The following is a 22,524-nucleotide window of genomic DNA, read 5'->3' as shown; positions in this document are numbered from 1 at the left end:
TTCGATTTCTGTTCCCTTTTCTATTTTGGTGAAGGAAGATTGGTGGGAGATGTTTTCTACGTTGGCAAATAGTCGTTTCTTTTTCAAATTGAATAAAGAAGCTTCTCTCCTATGTGTTCATTGGTTGGATTCATTCATTTGGTTTAATATTGACATTAATTTGGCCCAGTGTTTTTGCAAGCATATTCTCTATCATGCAAATCCAATAAATACCCAGTTTGATGAAGATGGAGGAGCCAGTGTTGAAGCCTGATGTTTGCTGAAGTTGCTACAAGAGAAACTTGTGGTCATCAGGGAAGAAGTCAGTGTTTGATGTGTCTAATCCAGGCTACTCTACACACCAGGGTTCACTCCTGGGTTGTGTCATCATAGGTAGACAGTTAAAGTATTCTTCTGAGGGATCCTAAGAGTCCAGTTTAATAGTCGTCATCAGATTCGTCCTCCCGATCTGATCCCTCCATCTCCTCCTGCGCGGCCACCAGAGCTTCTGCCAGTTCCCTCTCATCCCTGGGTGTTGGGTCTGGAACTTCTGTGATCTCTTCATCTCCAACATATTCTTTCAGTGGCGTTGGAGGGACAGACGGGCTGAAGCCGTCTCCAGCGCTCTTCACCCCCCATCCAACATATATGTTCTCAAACTTCCTACAATAAAAGATGGCACAGGATAACACTGTTTATATTATAGTAGTGTCACCTTCAGAACCAAAGTGTTGTCATTAGAATAAAGTATAGTATATCAGATTATTCTCCATTACTTTCCACTGGCATACGCATGTCCTCCTTGCCAGAGGTTTGAGCGCAACACAGCTATAGCATGCACGGAGGTGAGGGTGGAGGACATCTTGGAGGTCCAGGGAGGAGTGTTGAACAATTCTGTGAGACAATTCAAAGTTAAAATTAAAAGGCAAATAAAAGTGGATTTCTGCTGCAGGGATTACCAACTAAATCATTATGAAGGTTCTCAAACAAGAGCTTGCAAGAAAGACAGGACTGTAGAGGATGCAGACTTTCCTGAATACTAAAGAGCAGTTTTACCCAATCTGTCCTGCAGCACCCCCTATTGTAGGAGGACTATTGTTAAGCCCCTCTACATCCACAGCGTTTGATTCAAAATTCCACAGAATTTTTAAAGACTAATTCAAACAAAACCATTTTTCTTGCTATCGTGGAACAAATGAAGAAAACATGTAAATTAAGGTTATCTGAAAGCAACCTCAAAACCTCCACGTCATCTTTAGGAGGACACACTCAGTTTTGGGGACCACTGCTCTGGATAATGACACCTTGATGAGCAGAATCAGTAAAACATTGTACACCTACATCCAAGTTCAAATTTTGTTGTTCAGAGAAAAAAATCGTTCTGGTACCAAAAAGCTCCCATATTTTGCACAGGTGACACCTTTAAATTATTTAGCATTAAATGTATCAGATCATTAATCAACTACTAATTCAGGTAATAATGCATCAGTTCATCCAGGAATGTAAGAAAAAGTCCAAATACTGACCGGCATCTTGACTTAATGGAGTAAGCAGAGGAGGTCCAACCTCTGGCTCAGGCTCATCTGGCTCCTCTTCTGCTTCTTCCATGTCTTCGTCCTCGTCTATGTCTTCACTTGGTTTCATAGACAGATTCAGCCAAGTACAGCGACCCTAAAATATTCAGATTCACATGGTGAACCAGAACCCATTCATGAGACGACGAGAAGGCTCCTGCAGCCTACAGAGTTCACGTGTGCTCACCTGTGGCAGGATGTGCTGAACATGATGCACCCAGGTGGACAAGGACTCTGCCATCTCAGAAACTGGAATGCCCTCAAAGTCTGGATTTACATCATAGCTATCCTGAAGTGGCTCACCTTCCTCATCATCTTCCTCCTCCATAATGAGAAAAAATCCCTGGGGGCTGACATGTGTCCCAGCAGAGATCCGAGCAATCTGCGCTCTCAGATAGTTGGCTTCATTCCCGGGAAAAGGAGGGTAACTCTTTACCGGGGCTTCAAGCCTTCCTGTGAATAATTTACGAATCTGACGAGAAACGTCGATTTGTGCGGGAGTGACAGATGGAAGTTTTATCCATGGAAGACCTGGCTCTTTGCAGACATAGTAAAGGAACTTGTTTGCACCTGTTCCCACCGTCTCTTTGGGCACCACTGGAGGAGGTTTGTAGGTTGACTGAGGGACTGCATTCTCCTGGAAAAAAGTTTGGAAAGAGTTCAACAAGAAGAGAAGAGAAGAGAGAAAGAAACAGGGCAGACAGAAAAATAACTCAAATATGATTAACTATAAACGTGATCCAAATGTAGGCCTGGTCCCTGGTGCAGACGACAGCTATGAATTACCTCTCCCCACTCCCTCACCTCCTTGTCATCAGTGTCTGCATCTTTCTGCTCTTCCTCGGTTCTGTCGGGCTGCTCCTCCTCCTCTTCATCCAACTCTTTTCCCTCCACTTCAGCAATGTAGTAGTTGCTTTCAATTCCCAGAATTTTGCCCCACAGTCGGCATCGGAGGAGCTCCTGTGAGTCCACGAGCTGCTTCAGGGCCAGAAAGGTCCGCTGCGTCTCTTCTCTGCCCAAACCAACACCAGCCTGCTCCAGGAAGAAGCTGATCTCGTTGACGTTAGGCAAAGGATTTTCTTCCTAACAAGGAAGAAATGAAAGTATTTATGGTTGATCCAGTCAAATACTTTATGTTTCACAAAAACATTAGTTATACATTATGCTGATTCTCCTGATTTGAAATGTCTTAATACATAAATATTAATAACTCATCTAATTAAGATCATCATGAACTTTGGGTCATGACTGAAAGAACAAGATCCCATATATAAGCGGATGAAATGACCTTTGTCCACGGGTGGCAGGGCGCACCCTTAGAGATAGGGTCAGGACACCTGTCACCCAGGAGGAGCTCATAGTAGAGCCGCTGCTCCTCACCATCGAGAGGAGCCAGCTGACGTGGCTTGGGCATTTACATTGCATGCCTGCAAGTGTGTGCAGTACACACAGCGTTCTACATAGACTGCACACCCACTCTGTTGCGTACTCTATACCTTCACACACAACATCTACACTGTCTAGTTTACACACAACAGGTCTTCTGCGTCTTGGTTGCCCAAAACCACCTGCCGTTGCTTCTCGGCCAGCAGCTCGGCCGGCGTGGTCTCCGGAACGTCCTGCAGGGTGCTCTGCTTGTCTACGTACATACTTCGCTTCACATCACGGCTGATGTCTTCAATCACATCCACCGCATTTTCTGGCTGCTCATCCATCACCTTCATCAGCACATGGGTGAGGTGATCGTAGCTGGAGGTAGGAAAAGCAAAAACGAAATGTTCCGAAACGACTCCAAATCACATGTTAAGGACATTTTGTTGATGTTTTTGGAAATAGTAAAATCCCCTCTGAAACCACTGGTGCACAAATAGTTCAAATGTGGGAAAAGGGCCAACGACAGAGTGCAAAGTAAGGAGAACGACATCAGACACTTTACAATAAGGACAACATTAGTATCAGATGTATTGGTGTCAATATGCTGTTTCCATCAACAGGCACCAGAGAGGAAAACCTGAAAATCTCTGTTAATTTCATCTGACAGAACTTGTCCTGGATGTACTTACAGGTTCAGGTTGCTTTTCGTGCTGTTCTTCAACAGAAAAGCTTTGAGCGCAGCAGCGGACTGCAACAGCTCCGCCTCTTTGTTTTCTTCCATTGTTTACTTCTGTTTCTTCTACACTTGTCTCAGTAATGGAAGCTTAATGTAACTGTAATGGAGAAGCTCAGCTGGATGACCCTTTCCTCTTTGATGTCCAATAGGAGACGTCATGTATACATGTTGCACTCTCCCCTCCTCCGACTCCTTTCCCTTCTCTCTCTTTGCATTTCTAGGCTGTTCCAATCAGCAAAGTGATGCATAAAAGGCAGCTCAAAGTGTACGTTTAATACCACCGATGCTTCCTTTCATGTTGTTCAAACCTGTAGAAATTCTGCCATTCTGTCACTTTTTGCTTGATTATAGAGCTGCAGAGCACCATGGACCAGCATTTCCTCCTGTGGAGACGTTCAAAAAGGTTAAAAGCTTTAGCTTGAAAGCTAAAATTATCAAGTCGATTATAAAGGTTGCTGTGGTAACTGTGTTTTCTTTGTGTTGGGGGTGGTAGTGGGGGGGGGGATACAGACTCCATTTCCCATATATTAATTGGTCAATCCATCCATCCATCCATCCATCCACAGACACACATACAGTAAAAACATACATCCATCCGTTCATGCAGAAATACATACAGACAAACACACATACATCTGTACGTCAGACGTCCATTATTCCATACACTGATAACGTTCAGATTGCATGCTACTCTCTGTCACCATGCCTATTTTGTGTCAGGCTAACCACAGGGACAGAGTGTCATCTTAACATACAGTTCAGTATACAGTAAGGAGAGAGAGGAGAGAGACGAAGTGTTGTTTTTTACTTTACAAGAATAATGGTGGACTTTCAGGAGCCTGAGGAAACCAGACTTTCCCATATTTTCTTTGCAAACATTACAATGAAACTCCACGGAGTCCATTTATCATCATTAGAAGAGAAGTCACATAAAATCAACTGAGTGCAGTTCCCCTCTGCGCTCCATCACTCTTATCTTATGTAAACAGAGGAGCAGCTCTGAATTTCTGCCATACTTTTATATTGTACTGGCACAGAATTGAACCACACACCCATGTTTATTACCATTCTGACCAATACACTGTTTTTTTCTGTCCATTAAATATGAATCTTTCCAGTACTTCATAACACATCTGCGCATAGTGGCCACAGTAGGGACTACCGTAGGGCCTCCTGCATATGGACCACCACCCTTTAGGGCAGTTTGCAACCTTGGGTTTGGGACCCTAGGTGAGGTCACCTGAAATTCAAACTATTATTTCACTTTCATGAATATAAATGCAAATAAAATGCAGCATATAAAAATCTATGAGTTTATGCATCTTGATTGACAGCTGCAAACACCTGATTGCACGAGTGATAGCTACTAAAATGTCAAATGTCAAAATTGGGTCATGAGCCAAAATAGTTGGAAACCACTGTGCTAAGGAAAAAAAAAAATCTTTTTTTTTTTCTACAAAAATGTAGACATTACAACATTCTGTTGTGGGAAACAGCATGAATGCCAGGAACTCTTATATGCTCACATTTTCATTTCATTTCAACAGACTCGCATCTCTAAAACAAACCAAGGCTGATCCTATTTAAGCAGCTGACACTGACTCGATGTATGTGAATGCACGTTTTAGTATTCAGACGGCGTTTGCCGTTTCCCCTCTCTTGATCCTCCAAATGGGACCTTGGATTCAGTGATGGGTTTGTGGCTTTTTCCACAGGAACACAGAGCTGCTGCGAGGGAGGCTGGAAGGTTAATCTATCTACGTTTGAAGTCGGGTGACGACTCTTTGACTGCGTTTCTCTTCTCTCATCGCTCTCTTTATGTCTTTTTGCTCATCTCTGTCTGTCTTGTCTCTAACACACAAACACAGGTTAGGTCTGCTGTCTTTGTAAGGACTCTGCAGGAGCGTTAACTTGGATTGATTTGCAGTGGGAGACGATAAAAATATGCCTAGGCGATAAAAAAAAAATCAAAGTCATGATCGTTCCAATTAACCGTCTCCATCACAGAATCTATGCCACAAACTAAAACAAAACCTGGTTGGTCGGACTCGACTGTAGCTATAATTTTTGATTATTACTATTGAAGTTCAGCACATATGTTACTGTTAAAAGTTACTGGTGTCTGGTCTTTTGTGGTATAATATAAATATGATTAAAATAAAAGCCTGAGGGGCTGAGTGATCTTTCAAATGTGGATAATTTGAATAATTTCAGCCCTGCAGCCCAAGTGAACCCTGATAGGCTGAAAACACCATCACAGAGATAAATCATTTGGTATGGTTATGGCAGCAGTCTAATTATAATGTAATTACCAAAATAAAGACACGGACGTCCTGACAGGCAGCAGCAGAGGATTAAATGTGTAAATCAATATGTTCCCCTACTTTGAACAGACTTAATTAGCTGACAGAGGACACTGTGTAACATCCAAGCTGAGTGTTAACTTGTACTGACTCACAGACCAGGGATGCTTCTTGTTTTACAGGAGTGAAGGTGACATCAATTTTAGATCTTTTTTAAAAAAACAAAAAACAAAGATTGCTCCTAAAAAATAATATTAATAATTCAATTCAAATTACACATTTTTAACAGTTTAAAAGCAAAGGACAATCACAATCTCCAGGCCCCAAAATGAATTGCTATCTAAGAAAACATTTTATATATAAATATAGTTTTCTTCCCTTTTCCAGGTCTGTCATCTCACTTTAAAACAAGATCGTTGGTTCATTACTAATTGCTTCAACATCATTCAGATTTGGCACCTGTATTTTAAATTGTTAAAAAAGACAAAATGACTGCTATTTTATTTCAATCCTGATTCCTGGTCTTATATATATATTTATAATATATCTCTAACATATATTTTTTATAATTTGTGAAGTTGGTCTACAGCATTTTCCCAGTGTGAACCTTAAAACCTCAATCTCAGACAGTTTGAAAAGGTATCTATCATTTTTTTGAGCTTGGGTAAAGTTCAAATTGTTGATTGTAATCCTGTTTAACCCTGCCACCAGGGGGCGTACCCGTTATCACTCATAATGGAATCAAATTAAAGCTGGATTTGGAAAGTAATTGTTTTTGTTTAAAAAAATGGAAAAAAAATGAAATAAATCTCAGTGAGTGAATTGATTATCTTTATTGTATTGGTAATTAAAAAAAGAAGAAACTAAATATTTATATTTAGTTTCCTATTTCAGAACCACTACAGCCTTTCATTACTTTGTGTATTTATTAGCTTCAGATTCAGAACAGCTCATCGGTGCAATAATACTGTGACTAATTCGGGGACAGGAAACAAGCTAACCTTCCACTGCTTTCTATCAAGTCAGTTGATTTGTGCAGCAGAGTGCTGGAGTCTGTTGCTTCAGCTCACTTAGTTAATTCTTTCCACACTGAGAGCTGATGAGTGAGAGGAGGAAGGAGAGACGAGGAAAATACCATTCGGTGCTTCTGTGTTCTCTAATGCTCAGATTGTGTCGTGTTGCTTTTAATCTGCGGAGCTCTCCAGCACATTAACACACTGGTTTGGAATGAGGGCAGAGGGTGGACCTGTCTTTAACACTGACTGCAAACAGCAGCAGAGCAACAGAACTGCACTAAATTCAATCAGCAGCAAGCTTTCGTGTCCAGGCAGAATTTAGGTGACGAGCCATTCTATTGGCTAAGACACGTCTGCCCTTCAGTGTTTTCTATTTGCTACTGGCTATTTGACAACAAGTCAAAACAAATGGCCATAGGAAAGGGATTCCATAGGTGGGGTCCACGACCTGCCACTAGGGAGTGCTCTTTAAAGTGGTGTAGTACCATACAATAAAGATGTGAGGATGTGAAGAAGCTGGCATTTTACTTAAAAAATAAAGTTAGGATATATATGTGTGTGTGTGTGTGTGTATGGTTATTTGAATATAATTAAACATGCCACTTTTAGGTGGGGGGATTTGGAGTATAGAACAAGGTGTGTGGCCAAAAGTTTGCCATAAATAAAAAAATAAATAAAAAAGAGAAGAAGAAAAATACTTTTTTACTTTCATTACTTTTGGTACTGTTAACTAAAACTGTAAACACTTTACTACTTTCATTACTTTTGGTACTGTTAACCAAAACTGTAAACACCTTTAAAATTTAGTTTTCTATACTGGCAGTGTAAACTGGAGGTACAAATATACTCTGTGTAAAGTCTACTTTTTTTAAATAAAAAATCCTGCTTCCTATATTTTATGACCATTTCCCATTGGTCACAGTGCTAAATTGAACAATAAATACCCAGATTCATAAACAGCTCAAGGCAGAATACCCAATGCCTTTATGTCGGCTCTAACATTTTTCAGAGAGGTTAAACAAAAACAGCTTCATCATGAAGTGTCTGGTTGTCTCCCATCTTATTACTCCAGCTGCCAGATTCAAAATGAGCATTTGGATGTGATATATTGTTGATTTCACAGATGACTCAAAGAGAACAGAAAATAAAAAGGGGAATTAGAGAAACGGCTGAGGCACAAGGGTGCGACCTCTCTCTACTTACCACTTCTTCTTCTGCACCACGATTAGAAACTGAGAAGCAAATAAAACTCTGCTGCGGCTCTCTATTCACAAGCCGCTGTAAAAACATCCTGATTCTCTGCCTAAGGGCACAAGAATAAAATGTGTAAACATTCTTGTAATTGCAGGCGGCGTGCAGCTGTCATCACAGTAATTTAACATTATTGCCACATTGGCTGCTGTGGGTTAGACAAGCTCCATGAAGAAGTGGTCTCTGATGACAGTGGGGAGAAAAATAGCCAGGGTTAGGACAGGTCAAAGGTCAGCCGATCAATTACTAAGGCCAAACTGCAGAATCATCAACAAAGATTCCAATCCAGTATACAGTGTTAGAGCTAACATGTTGGTTACAATATGAATCGATTTCAAACGTGTTTTTATTCCGAATAATGACTAAAGAATCTCTTGTCCTTCTCTTTTTCTGCTACATGCTCGTGTGACAGCTTTGATGCTCTTCATAAAGGCTGAATCTCTCAACAACAGGCCTCTCCACTCCTCCGTGATGAAAGCTGCTATGAATACATGCTTTGATCTTCTCTATCTTTGCTGTCTGCTCCACTTTATTTCTCCTGCTCTGACGCACAGGTTCTACACAGTCATTGCAAAACACTGCAGTGACGACCATTTATGTAGACAGCTCATGAAGACGCCTGATCCTAACCATATCAACATAATCCCCCTCGCTGGATTTACCTGGCACACAGCTTGTCGACTTGGAATCTTGACCACTGAACCCATTAGGGACTACAAGTTATGACAAAGCCATTCTTATACCAAGTGTTGGATTTCTTTCTGGATCCTGGACTAGGGAAGAAAAAAAACAAAGGTTACATTTCCTTTTAGGTGAAATAATTTATACATCAATTCTTGTTATATTTTAGCAATTTTAATGCTGTGCTAATGTTTGTTACATTCCTAGATAGTTAACATGAACACGTTTCTCTTTGTTTTGGCAAGCTAAAGCTATTTTTTCTATATTTCTTCTGATTGACACTGTAGCTCAGTCCAACAACTTTATGCCTATTCTATTTTAAGCCATTCTATGCACAACCTATGGTTAGTTTCTAGAACATTTGCTAATAATTTAGCCAGGTCTGCACTCCATAAATGATATACAGTACATATATGCATGACTACTGCTCTTGAATGTCAGAGAGAACATGATCTGGGATATTATACGATCTAAAGCCTGGGTTGACGGATGAAAAACCATCTAAAAATCAATTATAGAAGATATGAAGTGGTGATAAAGACACGATGAAACCCTGAAGTCATCCCTCATTAGAGCCATGATGAAACAGGGAGACAGAGACTGGCCCTAATCCGTGAGACCCCGACATGAGTGGAATAATAATTCAGGAAACCCATAATAACTCCACCCAGCAATATCATTGCTATTCACAAAATCCAGATATAGAAATAAGTTTAGGTTAGGGTTAGGGTGAAGTGACAATAGATCTTTAGCAAGATGTCACTTTAAAGCCTCAGCTCAGTTTCCAGGAGAAGCTTTTTTGTTGTTTGTTTTTTTTGTTTTTGTTTTTTGCTGCTACTCTGGAAATTAGAAGGACAAGCACTCAAAGAGAAATATGAAAAAGAAACAGACCATTTTCGTTTATCAAAAAGCTTTCACACAATGAGTTCCAGGAGCTGTTTGTTGACAGCCGAGTTTAATCCCTGCTATTCAAAGATGAAACACTTATCTCATAAAGCAGATATTCACATCAGGCCAGCTCAGTCAGTTTGTAGCCTTTTCTTTTCTCCAGAAATGACACAGACTCTGGAGAATAAGAGTTTTAGAATAATTTGTTGTTTCTCACTTTAACAGGTAATGAGGTGGAAATTAATACTTTGACAGTTTTAAGGGCATTTGATAGCAGATAAATGATCGAAGAGCTAAAGAATGAGAAGAGTAGTTCTCTTTTCATACACAGTATCTGCAGTGCTAATTCACAGGCCAGGTTTAAGAAATGGACAAAGCCATTTGATTACAAAAAATTACCTCATTACCACATTTGTTGTATGCAAAAAACAAACAAACCAAACAAACAAGTGCAAAGAAGATATATATGGAATTGAAGTTATTCCACTTTAATGCAGACAAAATGATTTCTAAAAAATGCACTCTACTGTTGTGTTTTCTACTCATTTTAACTTCACCAGATATTTGAATGGTTCCAATAGTAGTCATTGTGGTTAATCATAATACCTGGCAACCATGTATTTGTGCTGTGTACTTGCCTAAAACTGTAAAACAGCCACTGCTAAACTTGTGGGTTTGTGAGTTTAGCGTTTATGCTAAACTGTTAGCACTCACTGTTCCTCAAACTGTTCCTTTTATTTTCATAAAAAAGTGTATAAATGAGACTAATGGCACTCTCATAAAGCTAGGGTTGGGTAGCATGCTAACCACAACAGAAAGTTGTTAGCAGTCAATTGCACAGACCAATACTGGTCGCTCAGTAGTCCAAAGTCTCCAATTGGCTGCAGGCAAGCATGAAAGACTGCAACAAGAAAAGGAAAACATTATACTTCCCAGCTTAGAAACTTCATAACTCACCACAGATCACATTTCTTAGGATTTGTTTTGAATCTTTTCTGTTGCATTTTTTCCATTTCAGTGTAAATACTGTTTGTAATCTTTCCTTTCTAGTTCCACTGCAGATTAATCCATGCTTTATGACAGTGAAGTTCATTCACAGGTCTCTCTTCAGCTGCAGTTTTCGGTCTCTGATGTGCTGTAGGAGAATCTTCCCTCTGAGCTCCACCGTTTCTATGAGAGGCCTGAGTCCACCGACTCCACCCCGACTGGCCCAGAATTGCCCGTCTGTGTATAGGGAGCGTAGAAGAAGACTCTCCAGACACCCTGAGCGGAGCACGGACACAGCCTTCTCTGGAAACCTGACAAAGAAGTTATGATTCAGAGTTGATTTTCCAGCTTTGAACAGATGTAGAATTTTAAAGGAGCAGTTGATATTTCTGCATAAACTAAATCTAATGAAACATGATGCTGGAAAGGACTTTTTATCAAACGTCCATAAATACACTGAATTTTCTACCAAATATTACACTTGATTTATTACACTTTTTTTAAACCTACAGTAAGTTTGATACTTACTCGTGGATCCCTTCCACCAGCCGGAAGTTGAGATTGTCAGCTGACTGCCGTGGTCTGCCTGCGTTGTCGATGAACACCAGTCTGGAAGGGTCAGCCTTTCTCACCTAAACACACACAGTCACACAGAGATGTATAAAGACCCTCATCAGGACTGGCCACAGTGGTCGTCTGCATAGTGATGTCACACAAAACTCAAGAAACGTCACCAGAGCCTTGAAGAGCACAGAGTTGATCCAAGGTGTTGAGGGTTTCAGAAAGTTTAAATCTAATCCGGTGGTTAAAAAGATTGAAACAGTAAAATTATAATGATTATAATTAAGTAGTGGATGTTGGACAAATGGAGACAGCTGCCAAGTTCAGACTTCAGAGCAGATTGATGAAATGACTGAGGACAGTAGCATGGTGGGTCTAACAAAGGGTGAGACAAGAGATAATGTAAAATGAAGGCAGATGATTGGCTGTGGAGACCTGTCAATGATACGGACCAGGATGTGAACCAGCAGCAGCTCCTTGGTGTTCCGACACTTGGCCTGCAGGAGGTTCTCCACACACTCTTCAGTGGGATCAGGTGTGAAACCACAGCAGTATCTGTCCAGACGGTCATTCACCTGCACCAACAACATAATGAAAATGAATGAGAAAACAGCAACATTTCCCAAAGAGAATCTTCACATTCCCACTTCTGACTACCACTGCATTGCTGAATCCTGACAACTTAAGGGTTTAAGAGAAAGAGCAGGATGATCGTACTGAGTATTGATTATAATCTTAAAATTAATTTCTCAGTTCTTTCTCAATATATGTATGAAAGCCACACCTGGCAGCTGGGAACCAGGGGATACTGTAGTTCAGACAAGCCTGAGCTGGTCACCTTACTTCATGTACGGAGTGGAAAATGACTGCAGCGCTGCCTTAAGGAGGGAACGAGTATCGACTTATTCCTCTCGACCCCGCCGAGTGTTAGTGAGCGTTAAATAAATCAATATCATAATCAAATTTGAGGTTTGTAGCTCGGTGCTGAAATAAAGTTCCGACGAGCTCAGTCTCAGCTTTAATTCAATCACCGTCCCACAAGCTAAACTGCAGCCAAGTCATGAGTAATCATAAGCTGTCAGACTGAAGGCCTGAATGCTACTTCATCATCACGGAGCTGGTTCTGATCCATAAATGTCTATGGCTGTGTTAGTCAAGAGCGAAGAGCCAATCAAAGAAACTTGTGTTGGGTCCAGATACATGCTAACTAAATAAAATATAAAAAAATACAATTATAATATTTGATGTCTGCACATTGTACTGATATGAAAAAATGCACAGAAATACAAATGAAAGCTAAATGCTAGTTTTAAAGAGCTCGCATTAAAATAGCTTTTTGTGGGTTTTAAACATAGGTCACAAAGGTCAATATTCCTATTCCTGAATGAAGTGTTTAAGTAAACATCATTAACTAACAATCACAGGGATCAGAGCCAAAACTTTAAGAAGTATAAAGAGGAAATTCAAATGGAAAGAAATCAGACAGCAGATGAACAATCAGACAAATTTAAAAAGTGTTAATATAGACTCCATATACTTTTTACTGTTTTAATACAATATTTCATTAATGCTGAAATGGAAGTATTATTAAGACATGTACAAAGGTGGTTTTATGAGGTGTCAGCCAATGTTCATTGCACTTGCAACGATATTTTGAAAATGTTAGCAAAATGCATGTTCTAGAAATTCCCAAAAATGCAATCAGATATTATATATATACAGTTACAGATATATCAAATGTTATGTAAATTATAGTAAAAGTTATCAAATACATTCCTTGCAATAAGTTAACTGCTAAAAACAAAGACGCAAGTTTGCTCATTTCTGAGGGGACAAGAGCCAATGTAATCTGATTACTGCAGGTCTGGATTGGAGAAATTCCATTTGCTGTTTACAGATATTTTAATATTGGTTTGAGTCAGATACGGATATATCGCTGTGACGGAGATCTGTGTAAAAATCCTCAGATGTAGAATTAAGCACCTGAACCTATAACAACTGTATTCTATATCCCTACTCCTGTGTCATTCCACACTGTGTTAAGTACACTCACTGGCATTTGATATTTTTTTTAATCAGTGAATTAGACCTCACACACACACACACACACACACAGTTTACGGTTTGTTGCACTTTAATTTGGTGTGGACTCTGACCACGGCAGTCCTTCCCTGAGGCCTGTGTGTGTTCGGTGGCAGTGTAAGTCAATATTGGCTCAGGTTCCACTAAACTGTTGCAGCCAAGTCCAAATCACTGTGGCAGAGGAAACGAATGTGGCAGCAGAGTGAGAAAAACTCCCGAAAGCAACGTCGAGGTGAGAGAAAAGTGAGTGGAGGTTGAGTTCCACTGCACAGTACACACACACACACACACACACACATGTACATGCAATTACAGACACACACACAGACACACACACACTATGTAACTGTGTACCTGAAGGCAGATCTTGTCATGTGTTTGCTTCTAAATGTGTAAAAATAACGACAGAGTGTGAAAAACACGCCTCTCACTCTGCTCAGATCTCGTCATATTGTTAATCAGACCATCAGTTGCAGGATGTGGAGGATCAACTTCCTGTTAGTAGACTTCTTCTTATGTGAAGCCAATTTTCTTTTCACTTTCATTCACTGTATCATTAATGGCCCATCAAACATACTGTGATTTTGTGAAACCACTTCAGAAAAAAAAACCCCAACTCTTTTCTCCTTCAAAAAGATTGATTTCCACTAGTTATTATTATACATTTCATTTTGACACTTCTATTTGGAGCCTTATACATTATAAATGGAATTTATGCGTAATAATTCTTTCCTATAAATATATTTATAATGTAGATCCTACAAACTAAATGATTGTGAACTACCAAAGCAGCCCAGATAAATGTCGATAAAGAAAGTCACACCGAGGGTCCAGTGCTCTCCTTCACTTTTTTCTCACACTAACTGTGTTGGAATTAAACAAACACTTGTTGCTGAGTTTGGCTTCATCTCTCATGAGTAACTGAGTGACTCTCAGCCATCTCTTATCACTGACACCGTTCTCATTTTTTTTTCTTATCATGCAAGGTCATCTATGTTACACTTCATATTCGTTGATGACCTTATGATACAATACATCAGCGATGAGGCCCAGAGGAGGAGAAGCAGCACCGACTGCTGTTGTCAACATGATGTACAGTGACAGACGGAGCAGACTGGACTGTTAAATGTTATTTTTCTGATCTTTCCCTGCAGCCTGGCAGCACAGGGACGTTGGTGTGGTTCAGGAGAAGGCACTGAAGACGCTCAGAGCTGACCTTTACTGCACCAGCTTTGACATTTACCGTCTCTCACTCCTCTCACCACTATCCCTCAGCACAAGGAGATGTCACTGAAGTTGTTTTTAGACATAATGTTCAGGGAAATTTTATACCTGTTTAAAATGTCACGCCCTGACATTCCCCTGTCCTGGATAAACTTAAAACATTGAAGCTTTGCCCCATGCTCCAGGTTTTAAATTTAAAATTTAAATTTGCCCCATGCTCCAGGTTTTAAATTTTCATAAAATGAAAGAACATTTGACAAAAAATGACATCCCTGACATCCCACAGAATTCTACAGAGGCAGAATTCCCTGATGGACATGTAAAACATGGATTATTAAAAATAATCACTTTGTCTTAAAACATACATCTTTAGCTAATAATTCAGAAAATATATTTTTGGTCCAGCCACTTTGATTTACTTTAAAATCCAATAAGACAAAGACACATACAGTATAGTTCCTGGTACTGATGTTGGTTCCTGTGTCCTCCACTGCTGATTTGCACAGCTGTGTGTGTGTGTGTGGTCTAGTATAGCTATCCTTGTGGGGACATTTTTGTGGTCAAACGCCATGTTGTTGAAACCATTTGCCGTTTGTGGGGGTGTATTTCAGGTCCTAATGGGAGTGAAGGCATTTCAAGGTTTAAGATTTGGACTGGAGTTAGAATCAGAATCAGAAACGTTTTTATTGGCAGGTAAGTTTTCATCTTCGAGGAATTTGTTTTGGCATACGGTGCAGCGGGCCAACAGTAAGGTACAGTGTGTAATATGTGGAAATATGTTAGGATTAAGATTAGGCATATATTTGTAATGGTATTGTTAGTGTGAGGGCTAAAGTATTCATTATTGCCTAGTGAATTCCTCACATTTGAAAAAAAAAAAACCAGACTGTGTGTGTGTGTTTGTGCTCTCTTCTATTTGAGCTCAGGGAGTCAGTGAGGGAACGGGTCGGAACAAGAGTTAAGAAGCCGCTCATCGGCTCTGGGCAGATCAATAGGAGGTTATTAGAGCTCAGTCCTGTTACAGGGATTGACTTCTCACTGTGAGGAGCTGAGAGCAGCCTCAGATTCAGCCCTGCATGGGCTGCACACCAGTCATACAGTACACACACATGATATTTCTAGTGCAGGCCAGCTGTGATTACTGTGAGCTGCAGCCAAACAGGAAGACGTCAGCAGAGCAACACAGAGAAGGAGAAACAAGATACAACAAGGATTCTGCAGGAAGGACCGAAGCCTGTAGTACATTTACAGTACTGGTCCAGGTGTGACAACAACAGTAGAGCGGTACAGCTAATAGACCAGAGGTCTACTGGGCCACTGCTGCCACAGTAATTTCACTAGGGGGCCACATTAGTTTTCAATGACCAATACAAAAAAAAAACATTGCTTAATCATGTAACTACTACTGTATATAATACAAACAATGCAAGTGAGTACAATTAATGAATAAACAAACAGAACAATTTAAAATTAAAAAAATAAAGACCTAAATTAAATCATTATGGACATCTACTTGTGGGCCAGATTGGAGGGTTCGTGGGCTGAGAGTGGCCTGCGAGCCAGGGGTTTGAAACTTCTGACTAGACTAAGATTCAGCTATTGCTAATATTGTGGTATTTTTCTGTTTTGTTTTGCTGGATTTTGGCATAATTTTACTGAGCTTTGGACCAATTTCAAGTTAATATGTATCAAATGAGTAGCTTTTTATCAAAACCATGACCGTCCTCTAACGATTCACTGCAGTTTACCAGATCTTCTAGTTAACTGTCTTTCATTAACTTTCTTTAAATTAGCATAAGCTTTTTTTTAACTAACTTAAGCTTAGCTCAATCGCTTCATATTTGCTTAATTTGCCAAATAATAACAGTGAAAATAGAAACGGTCATTACCTGTAATAAAAAGTCGAAGAGAGCCAGTCTCTCCCACTCTGAGTGGTGGACTCCCACACAAGCCTCTGACCTGAGGTCTGCTTCACTGCCACAGTGGAGCTGCAGCAGCTGCTGATACTGAACCCAGCTGAGTGGCACCGAGTTCTGATCATTGTCTGTGTCGGTGAGGTGCTGGATGTCTGGGTCCCACCACACCACAGGTCTGGGAGTCCCACTGGTGAACCGATATGGGAGAATTTCACTGTGGAAAGTCCTAAGTACTGCAGGGAGGCTGCGGTTCAGTCCCAGCACTCTGTCCAGGTGGAAGGCAAAAACCTCAAACCAGTCATCGGTGCGCTTGATTAGGGCACAGTGACCCTGCTGACAGCTTTCTTTAGGGGAGTCTGGATGTTTCTGAGGTGAACCAGTCACCTGAGATGAAAAAAAACAAACATGACATTTTAAGGCAGTAATGGCTGATAATAGGAGAGAGAGTGAAAGAGAGAGAGAGAGTCAGTCAGTTTCATTAATAATGGAACAGTATAAAGGATGGACAATGTTGAAGTGCAAGGTCTTCTGAGTGTAGTCTAAAGGAATACAAGCAAATCGATATATTCAGCTGTGTCCCAGTTCACACTCTGCAGCCAAAATCAGTTAGTTAATTAGTAGACTTTTCTGGTCATAAGTAACCTGTTTACAATGTTCACAGAAAGGGCAGCAAAGGCAGAATGATGTGTACTGTCAATCAAACCATTCCACTGTCCATCCACGTTATTTATTTGTATGTTATTTGTACACAGTGCAGGAAAAATGTTCATTTCACCCAAGAACTTCCTGTTTGAAAATTCAGCTCAACGTACAGCATCAGTTTACCACAGACTTTACACCATGTAATAACGTTGAGGGAAATATTAAAATATAACAACCCAGGGTAACGATCAAAGTCCACCAACTTTATCGAGCAAACCTTCAACTTATACTTTGGCATATTTTTTCCTGATATAGATTAGTAACCAACAAAAACAGGTGTAACACACACCTCTGCTGCTGATCCAGACATGTACAGAAATGTCTCGTCATACTATAGAATGTTAATTTATCTTGACTTGATTGATTATCGTGATTAATTACAATCATGAGTAATCATTTCACAAACCTTGAGATGTGGAGGTTCCAGAGCCACTTGGAGAACCCGTCCATGTGCAGGAACTCTGGCCTTACTCTCCACCTCACCTCCAGCCAGGAGCTCCATCTTCTCAATGTCATCCTGACTGAACCAGGGATGATTCTGAGGATCTGGGCTGGTCCTGATCCTCCTGTTATCATCACCTGGAAAGTCCTGCTCTGTTAACCTTTGACATCTGCTGCCGTCTCCCCACTCACCAACTTCCTCCACTTTAGTCATAGTGTTCTTGTGAAGTGGATCTTCAGAGAAATGCTGGTGTTTTTTAAGATTTCTGTTTGGTGTGTTCACAGCCTGCTGCTCCTGAATGATTCTATCCAAGTGATTTGGTGCCTGTGTGTTTTTACCCACATCCTGCTGATGTTCAGCTGGTTCTGAACCTTTATGTCTGTTGTGTAGTTGTGTGTCTGCATTCCTGTTTGCGTGTGTGTCCCTCCTTGTGCCAGTCTGTCTGCGTGCACTTTGTCTGTCACTTATTACGGCCTGTGTCTGAGCAGAATTCTGGGCTGTGGTGAATTTTCTCCTTTCAGCACGAATGTGTGTCTCTGCTGTGTGTTTTACCACAGCACTGCGGTCGCTCGGCCTAATTCTATGCTTTGGTCCAGTGTTGTTGGCTGTAAAGTGTGGGAGCTGAGGACCATGTTGAGGACGGGCTGGGTTCTGCATGGCGCCTGCCGTCTTTTCATTTTTCTGTTTATGTCTGTTCACAGATGTGGATCTTTTCTCTTGCTCTGTTTTTGTCCTTCGGTCGTGTTCATTTGGTGTAAGTGACACCGACTGCTTCTTTTTTGCAGCGCTGCTTTTCCACTCTCTGTTGTGGATTTGACTGAGCCTGTCTGCAACATGTGCAGCTGGAGGCAGATTCACTCGGATCCTGGAATATGAGCTGGATCTGACCTCCCCTGCAGAACTCAGGACCCGGGCAGCGCGGAGCGCTGGGCGGAGAAGGAAAAGGCAGAGTGACGGTCATCACTGAGATGGTGAGGAGGAGGATGAAGAACGGACACAGGAGGGGGAGGTATTTTTTAGCACGGCAGAGTTTTGACCACACCCGCCAGGCCTACACAGAAGAGAAAAGCAGAATTATACGTTGGAGGGAAACAGAAGCATTTGCTCCAAACAGAATAATGGGAGGTTAAATAAAGGCTGCAGGGTCACGTGGGAAAACCAGCGCACTCACAATTTACAATCTGCACAGAGGGAAGGAGCAGAGAAAAGAAGGAAACAGTTTCCAACCACATCATGTGCTCTGTGCAGTCAAATCACCAGAGTGAGTTTGACATTCGAATGTGATTATTGGTCACAAAGGAAATAGGGAGAACCAGACAGAGCAGAAAGGCAGAGAGGAGAACTGAAGCTGGTGACAGTCACGGTGTTTCTGCAGCTCTGAGCACAATCAGATTTATACAACACACCAACAAAAGGTTCAGCTGAATTACCAGTGTGCACATACACACACACACACTGACACAAGAAATAAAAATTGCAAAATATCTCCACAACAAAAGGTTCAGCTGAATTACCAGTATATAAAAATTGCAAAATATCTCCACAACAATAGTATTTTGTGTGTCCCCACAAGTACAGTTTTACCAGAAACATACACACAGGCAAAAAAAAGGTCTTCATGAGGTACATACACACACATACACACACATACACACACACACACACACACACACATACACACACACACACACACACACACACACACACAGATTCAAAAACCTTGAAAATGTCCCCAGTACAGCTTTACCAAGAACAAAAACACATCTTTGTGTTTTCTTCATTTAGACATACTCCATGCCGAGCCCTTACACTAACTATTATAACATACCCCAATACTTCTTTTTATGATGACCCTAATCTGACCTTAATTCTAATCTTCACTCTAAATTATTTATTCCACTGTTAAATAATTTATCACTTAGTGGGAACCTGCACAAAGTCCCCGCAACAATAATATTATTATATATAAAAAAACGACAGTAATGTACTGTACCTTCACCGAGAACAATCACATGCAGACTAACACACACACACACACGCATGCAGGGCCACAGTACACAGTCTTTTTGTCCCTTCATATACTGGCTGTAACATCCAACAAAGTAATCCCTCAGCTCCAACCAGCTCCTGTCTTTTTCTATTCTTATCATGATGCACATAAAACAAGAAGACACAAACTGTCTCACACACATGGACATATCTGCTCAGCTGTTCTGTTTGAAACCAGCATCATTTGTGATGTGACAGAAATAGAAGTGTGATCCAAGTACTAGAAGCATGACGAGAGCACACTGACACAGACCGTATATAAGAAATGGATGTTAATATGTAGCTGCAAAAGTGAAGCTGCAGAGGCAGACTGGAGGCAGAGCTGCTTTGCTAAAAGTAACGTTGTTTGAATTGAGGTTAAAGGGAAACCAAAACACAGATTATCAGTACAGTTATAACTTTCTCTAATCAGTTTTGTAGTTTTTGTTTCACAACTGCTGAGCTGTTTCTAAGGCAACTTCTAGTTATCATTGGGGGTATTTTTTATTTAGCTCTCGCTTAGACAAATTGATGACTTTTTTTTGCTCACTTTTATGTGCCATCTGTTGGCCCATTTTTGTTTATTTTTTGCAAATGTTCTTACATTTCACAAGGAAACACAGTTACGTCTTATCTATTTTCTACTTTTGGGATTTACAGTGAGCCACATCATGGCCAGAGAGGTTACTGAGTCTGTTCAGTCCTAGTTAGATTATGTTTCCAATGTAGTTGAAAAAAAAAAAAAAACACTACATGGCATAACAATTTACAAACCTGACAATGTCTTCTACTGACTTGAACTGATTGATCAGGACCACAAATGTTTGTCACAAAAATAAGATGTACAAATCAATGAAGGTTTGTATACTGCAGGGAGCAGGACAGCACAGGTTGATCCTTTTCTATAAACAGTGTATGGCTTCAACAGCATCTTCTGGTTCTGAAACCCCGTAAACAGACAAACTAAATTGTCAGGGTGACTGCTGGTTATTCCTCTTCATGCAGGGTGGCCCATCAGTGGAAAGACCAACAGCAAAAAGAGGAAACCCATCTCAGGAATGAATCTTCCTTTCATTCCCCCAAACCTGGAATCATGCCCAGTCAACACGAGCAACTCAAACATGAACCCTGCCCCAGTTTTCATCCTCACCTACACTGTATGAGAGGAGCCGCAGCTGAAAGGCTGCTCTTTTCATTTCTCTGTGGAATGACCCAGATTAATGCAGCATCTCCTCTCTGGGCCCTGGCTGCTCTGGACGTCCACCTCCCTTCACTTCACTTCAGGCTGCAGGAATGTTTTAAACCCTTGAGACGTTCTCTCCATCTCAGAGCCCTAACGTTCCTAAATTTGTCCACCTGTGAAAGGATCCCATTATTCTTCTGATGGAGTGGAATGTCGTGAACCATGCTGCTTGAGCTGCTAGTCCAAATCTCCATGGAGAGGCTGACATATGATATACACTTAGGAATAATGAGAGTCTTTTGAATGTGAGAGTCGGTTCAAGTCGAATACTGAATATGCACAGTATATACATGATAGAATGAAGTATAAGGTGTATCACAAAGTTTTTGTGCAAATAGCAATATTTTAATTTGATATACAGTAGAAATGTGTATTTAACACAAAATTATAAGGAAGGAAATTTACTTACTATACTACTATATACGTATATGTGTATATATATATACACATATATGTTTACATAAATGTGTGTATATATATATACACATATATATTTACATAAATGTGTGTATATATATATATACACATATATATTTACATAAATGTGTGTATATATATATATATATATACACATATATATTTACATAAATGTGTGTATATATATATATACACATATATATTTACATAAATGTGTGTATATATATATACACATATATATGTATACACATATATCTATACATACAGTACATATACAGTATATTTATATGTGTATATATATATATATACACATATATGTTTACATAAATGTGTGTATATATATATACACATATATGTATACATACAGTACATATACAGTATATTTATATGTGTATATATATATATATATACACATATATATTTACATAAATGTGTGTATATATATATACACACATTTATGTAAATATATATGTGTATATATATATATACACATATATGTTTACATAAATGTGTGTATATATATATACACATATAAATATACTGTATATGTACTGTATGTATACATATATGTGTATATATATATATACACATATATATGTATACACATATATGTTTACATAAATGTGTGTATATATATATACACATATATATGTATACACATATATGTTTACATAAATGTGTGTATATATATATACACATATATGTTTACATAAATGTGTGTATATATATATATACACACATTTATGTAAACATATATGTGTATATATATACATACATACATGACACAGATATGGTATATAGCGTTCCTCCACTCACTTGTTTATTGTAACACCTGCCCACCAGCACAACAGCTGGAGGAAAGAAGAAGCCTGTGTCCAGCTGGAGACACAAACTACAAAGTCATAAAACGTATGATTCATGTGATAAGACCGGGCGAACTTAAATTTTCATGTGTTTGGACTGAAGTGTCACACACTCTGACCTGCAGAGTAAATACTTCATAAGGCGAGGAATGCATCTGGTGGTAGATGCAAACCCTTACACACGCACGCGCATCAGCATGTGCGTTCACACACTGCACCCACCGCTGAGATAAGAATCATATTCCCTTTTAACGACA

At 39.9% G+C, this 22,524-nt stretch overlaps 3 protein-coding genes across 4 annotated transcripts; all 3 read right to left on the bottom strand.

The window, feature by feature from the left end:
* Nucleotides 1–11: 11 nt before the first annotated feature.
* LOC103388753 (radial spoke head protein 6 homolog A-like) lies at nucleotides 12–3,086 on the bottom strand. The gene is made up of 6 exons (XM_008323887.3): nucleotides 2,842–3,086; nucleotides 2,358–2,636; nucleotides 1,741–2,190; nucleotides 1,506–1,650; nucleotides 756–873; nucleotides 12–642 (listed from the first exon to the last, which is right to left on the bottom strand). Exons 1-6 carry the CDS (start codon nucleotides 2,965–2,967, stop codon nucleotides 417–419), a joined length of 1,344 nt encoding a protein of 447 aa, XP_008322109.1. The 5' UTR covers nucleotides 2,968–3,086; the 3' UTR covers nucleotides 12–416.
* LOC112487928 (radial spoke head protein 4 homolog A-like) lies at nucleotides 3,074–4,964 on the bottom strand. The gene is made up of 2 exons (XM_025061544.1): nucleotides 3,617–4,964; nucleotides 3,074–3,302 (listed from the first exon to the last, which is right to left on the bottom strand). The coding sequence occupies exons 1-2, from the start codon at nucleotides 3,706–3,708 to the stop codon at nucleotides 3,074–3,076; spliced, it is 321 nt and encodes a 106-aa protein (XP_024917312.1). The 5' UTR covers nucleotides 3,709–4,964.
* A 4,876-nt stretch (nucleotides 4,965–9,840) lies between these two features.
* On the bottom strand, nucleotides 9,841–18,634 carry gask1a (golgi associated kinase 1A). 2 transcript variants are annotated; one of them, XM_008323886.3, is made up of 5 exons: nucleotides 17,681–18,634; nucleotides 16,546–16,956; nucleotides 11,803–11,925; nucleotides 11,318–11,421; nucleotides 9,841–11,100 (listed from the first exon to the last, which is right to left on the bottom strand). In XM_008323886.3, exons 1-5 carry the CDS (start codon nucleotides 18,371–18,373, stop codon nucleotides 10,896–10,898), a joined length of 1,536 nt encoding a protein of 511 aa, XP_008322108.1. In that variant the 5' UTR covers nucleotides 18,374–18,634; the 3' UTR covers nucleotides 9,841–10,895. The 2 variants fall into 2 exon arrangements, 1 of the variants encoding a protein (XP_008322108.1); XR_003051516.1 differs by having other exon boundaries at nucleotides 11,084–11,100; nucleotides 11,786–11,925.
* Nucleotides 18,635–22,524: the final 3,890 nt, after the last annotated feature.

Source organism: Cynoglossus semilaevis, chromosome 13 (genome assembly GCF_000523025.1).
Source record: "Cynoglossus semilaevis isolate Cse_v1.0 chromosome 13, Cse_v1.0, whole genome shotgun sequence".
Classification (NCBI taxonomy): domain Eukaryota; kingdom Metazoa; phylum Chordata; class Actinopteri; order Pleuronectiformes; family Cynoglossidae; genus Cynoglossus; species Cynoglossus semilaevis.
This window is presented reverse-complemented; position numbering and strand designations above follow the sequence as displayed.

Coding starts and splice junctions, on each gene's coding strand:
- LOC112487928 (XM_025061544.1), bottom strand. CDS start 3,708: ATGGAAGAAAACAAAGAGGCGGAGCTGTTGCAGTCCGCTGCTGCGCTC. Junction 3,303..3,616: donor ACGAAAAGCAACCTGAACCT/GTAAGTACATCC, acceptor TCCTACCTCCAG/CTACGATCACCTCACCCATG.
- LOC103388753 (XM_008323887.3), bottom strand. CDS start 2,967: ATGCCCAAGCCACGTCAGCTGGCTCCTCTCGATGGTGAGGAGCAGCGG. Junction 1,651..1,740: donor TTCAGCACATCCTGCCACAG/GTGAGCACACGT, acceptor TGAATATTTTAG/GGTCGCTGTACTTGGCTGAA. Junction 874..1,505: donor TCCATTAAGTCAAGATGCCG/GTCAGTATTTGG, acceptor ATTGTCTCACAG/AATTGTTCAACACTCCTCCC.
- gask1a (XM_008323886.3), bottom strand. CDS start 18,373: ATGCAGAACCCAGCCCGTCCTCAACATGGTCCTCAGCTCCCACACTTT. Junction 16,957..17,680: donor TGGAACCTCCACATCTCAAG/GTTTGTGAAATG, acceptor TTTTCATCTCAG/GTGACTGGTTCACCTCAGAA. Junction 11,422..11,802: donor TGCTGCTGGTTCACATCCTG/GTCCGTATCATT, acceptor GTGTGTGTTTAG/GTGAGAAAGGCTGACCCTTC.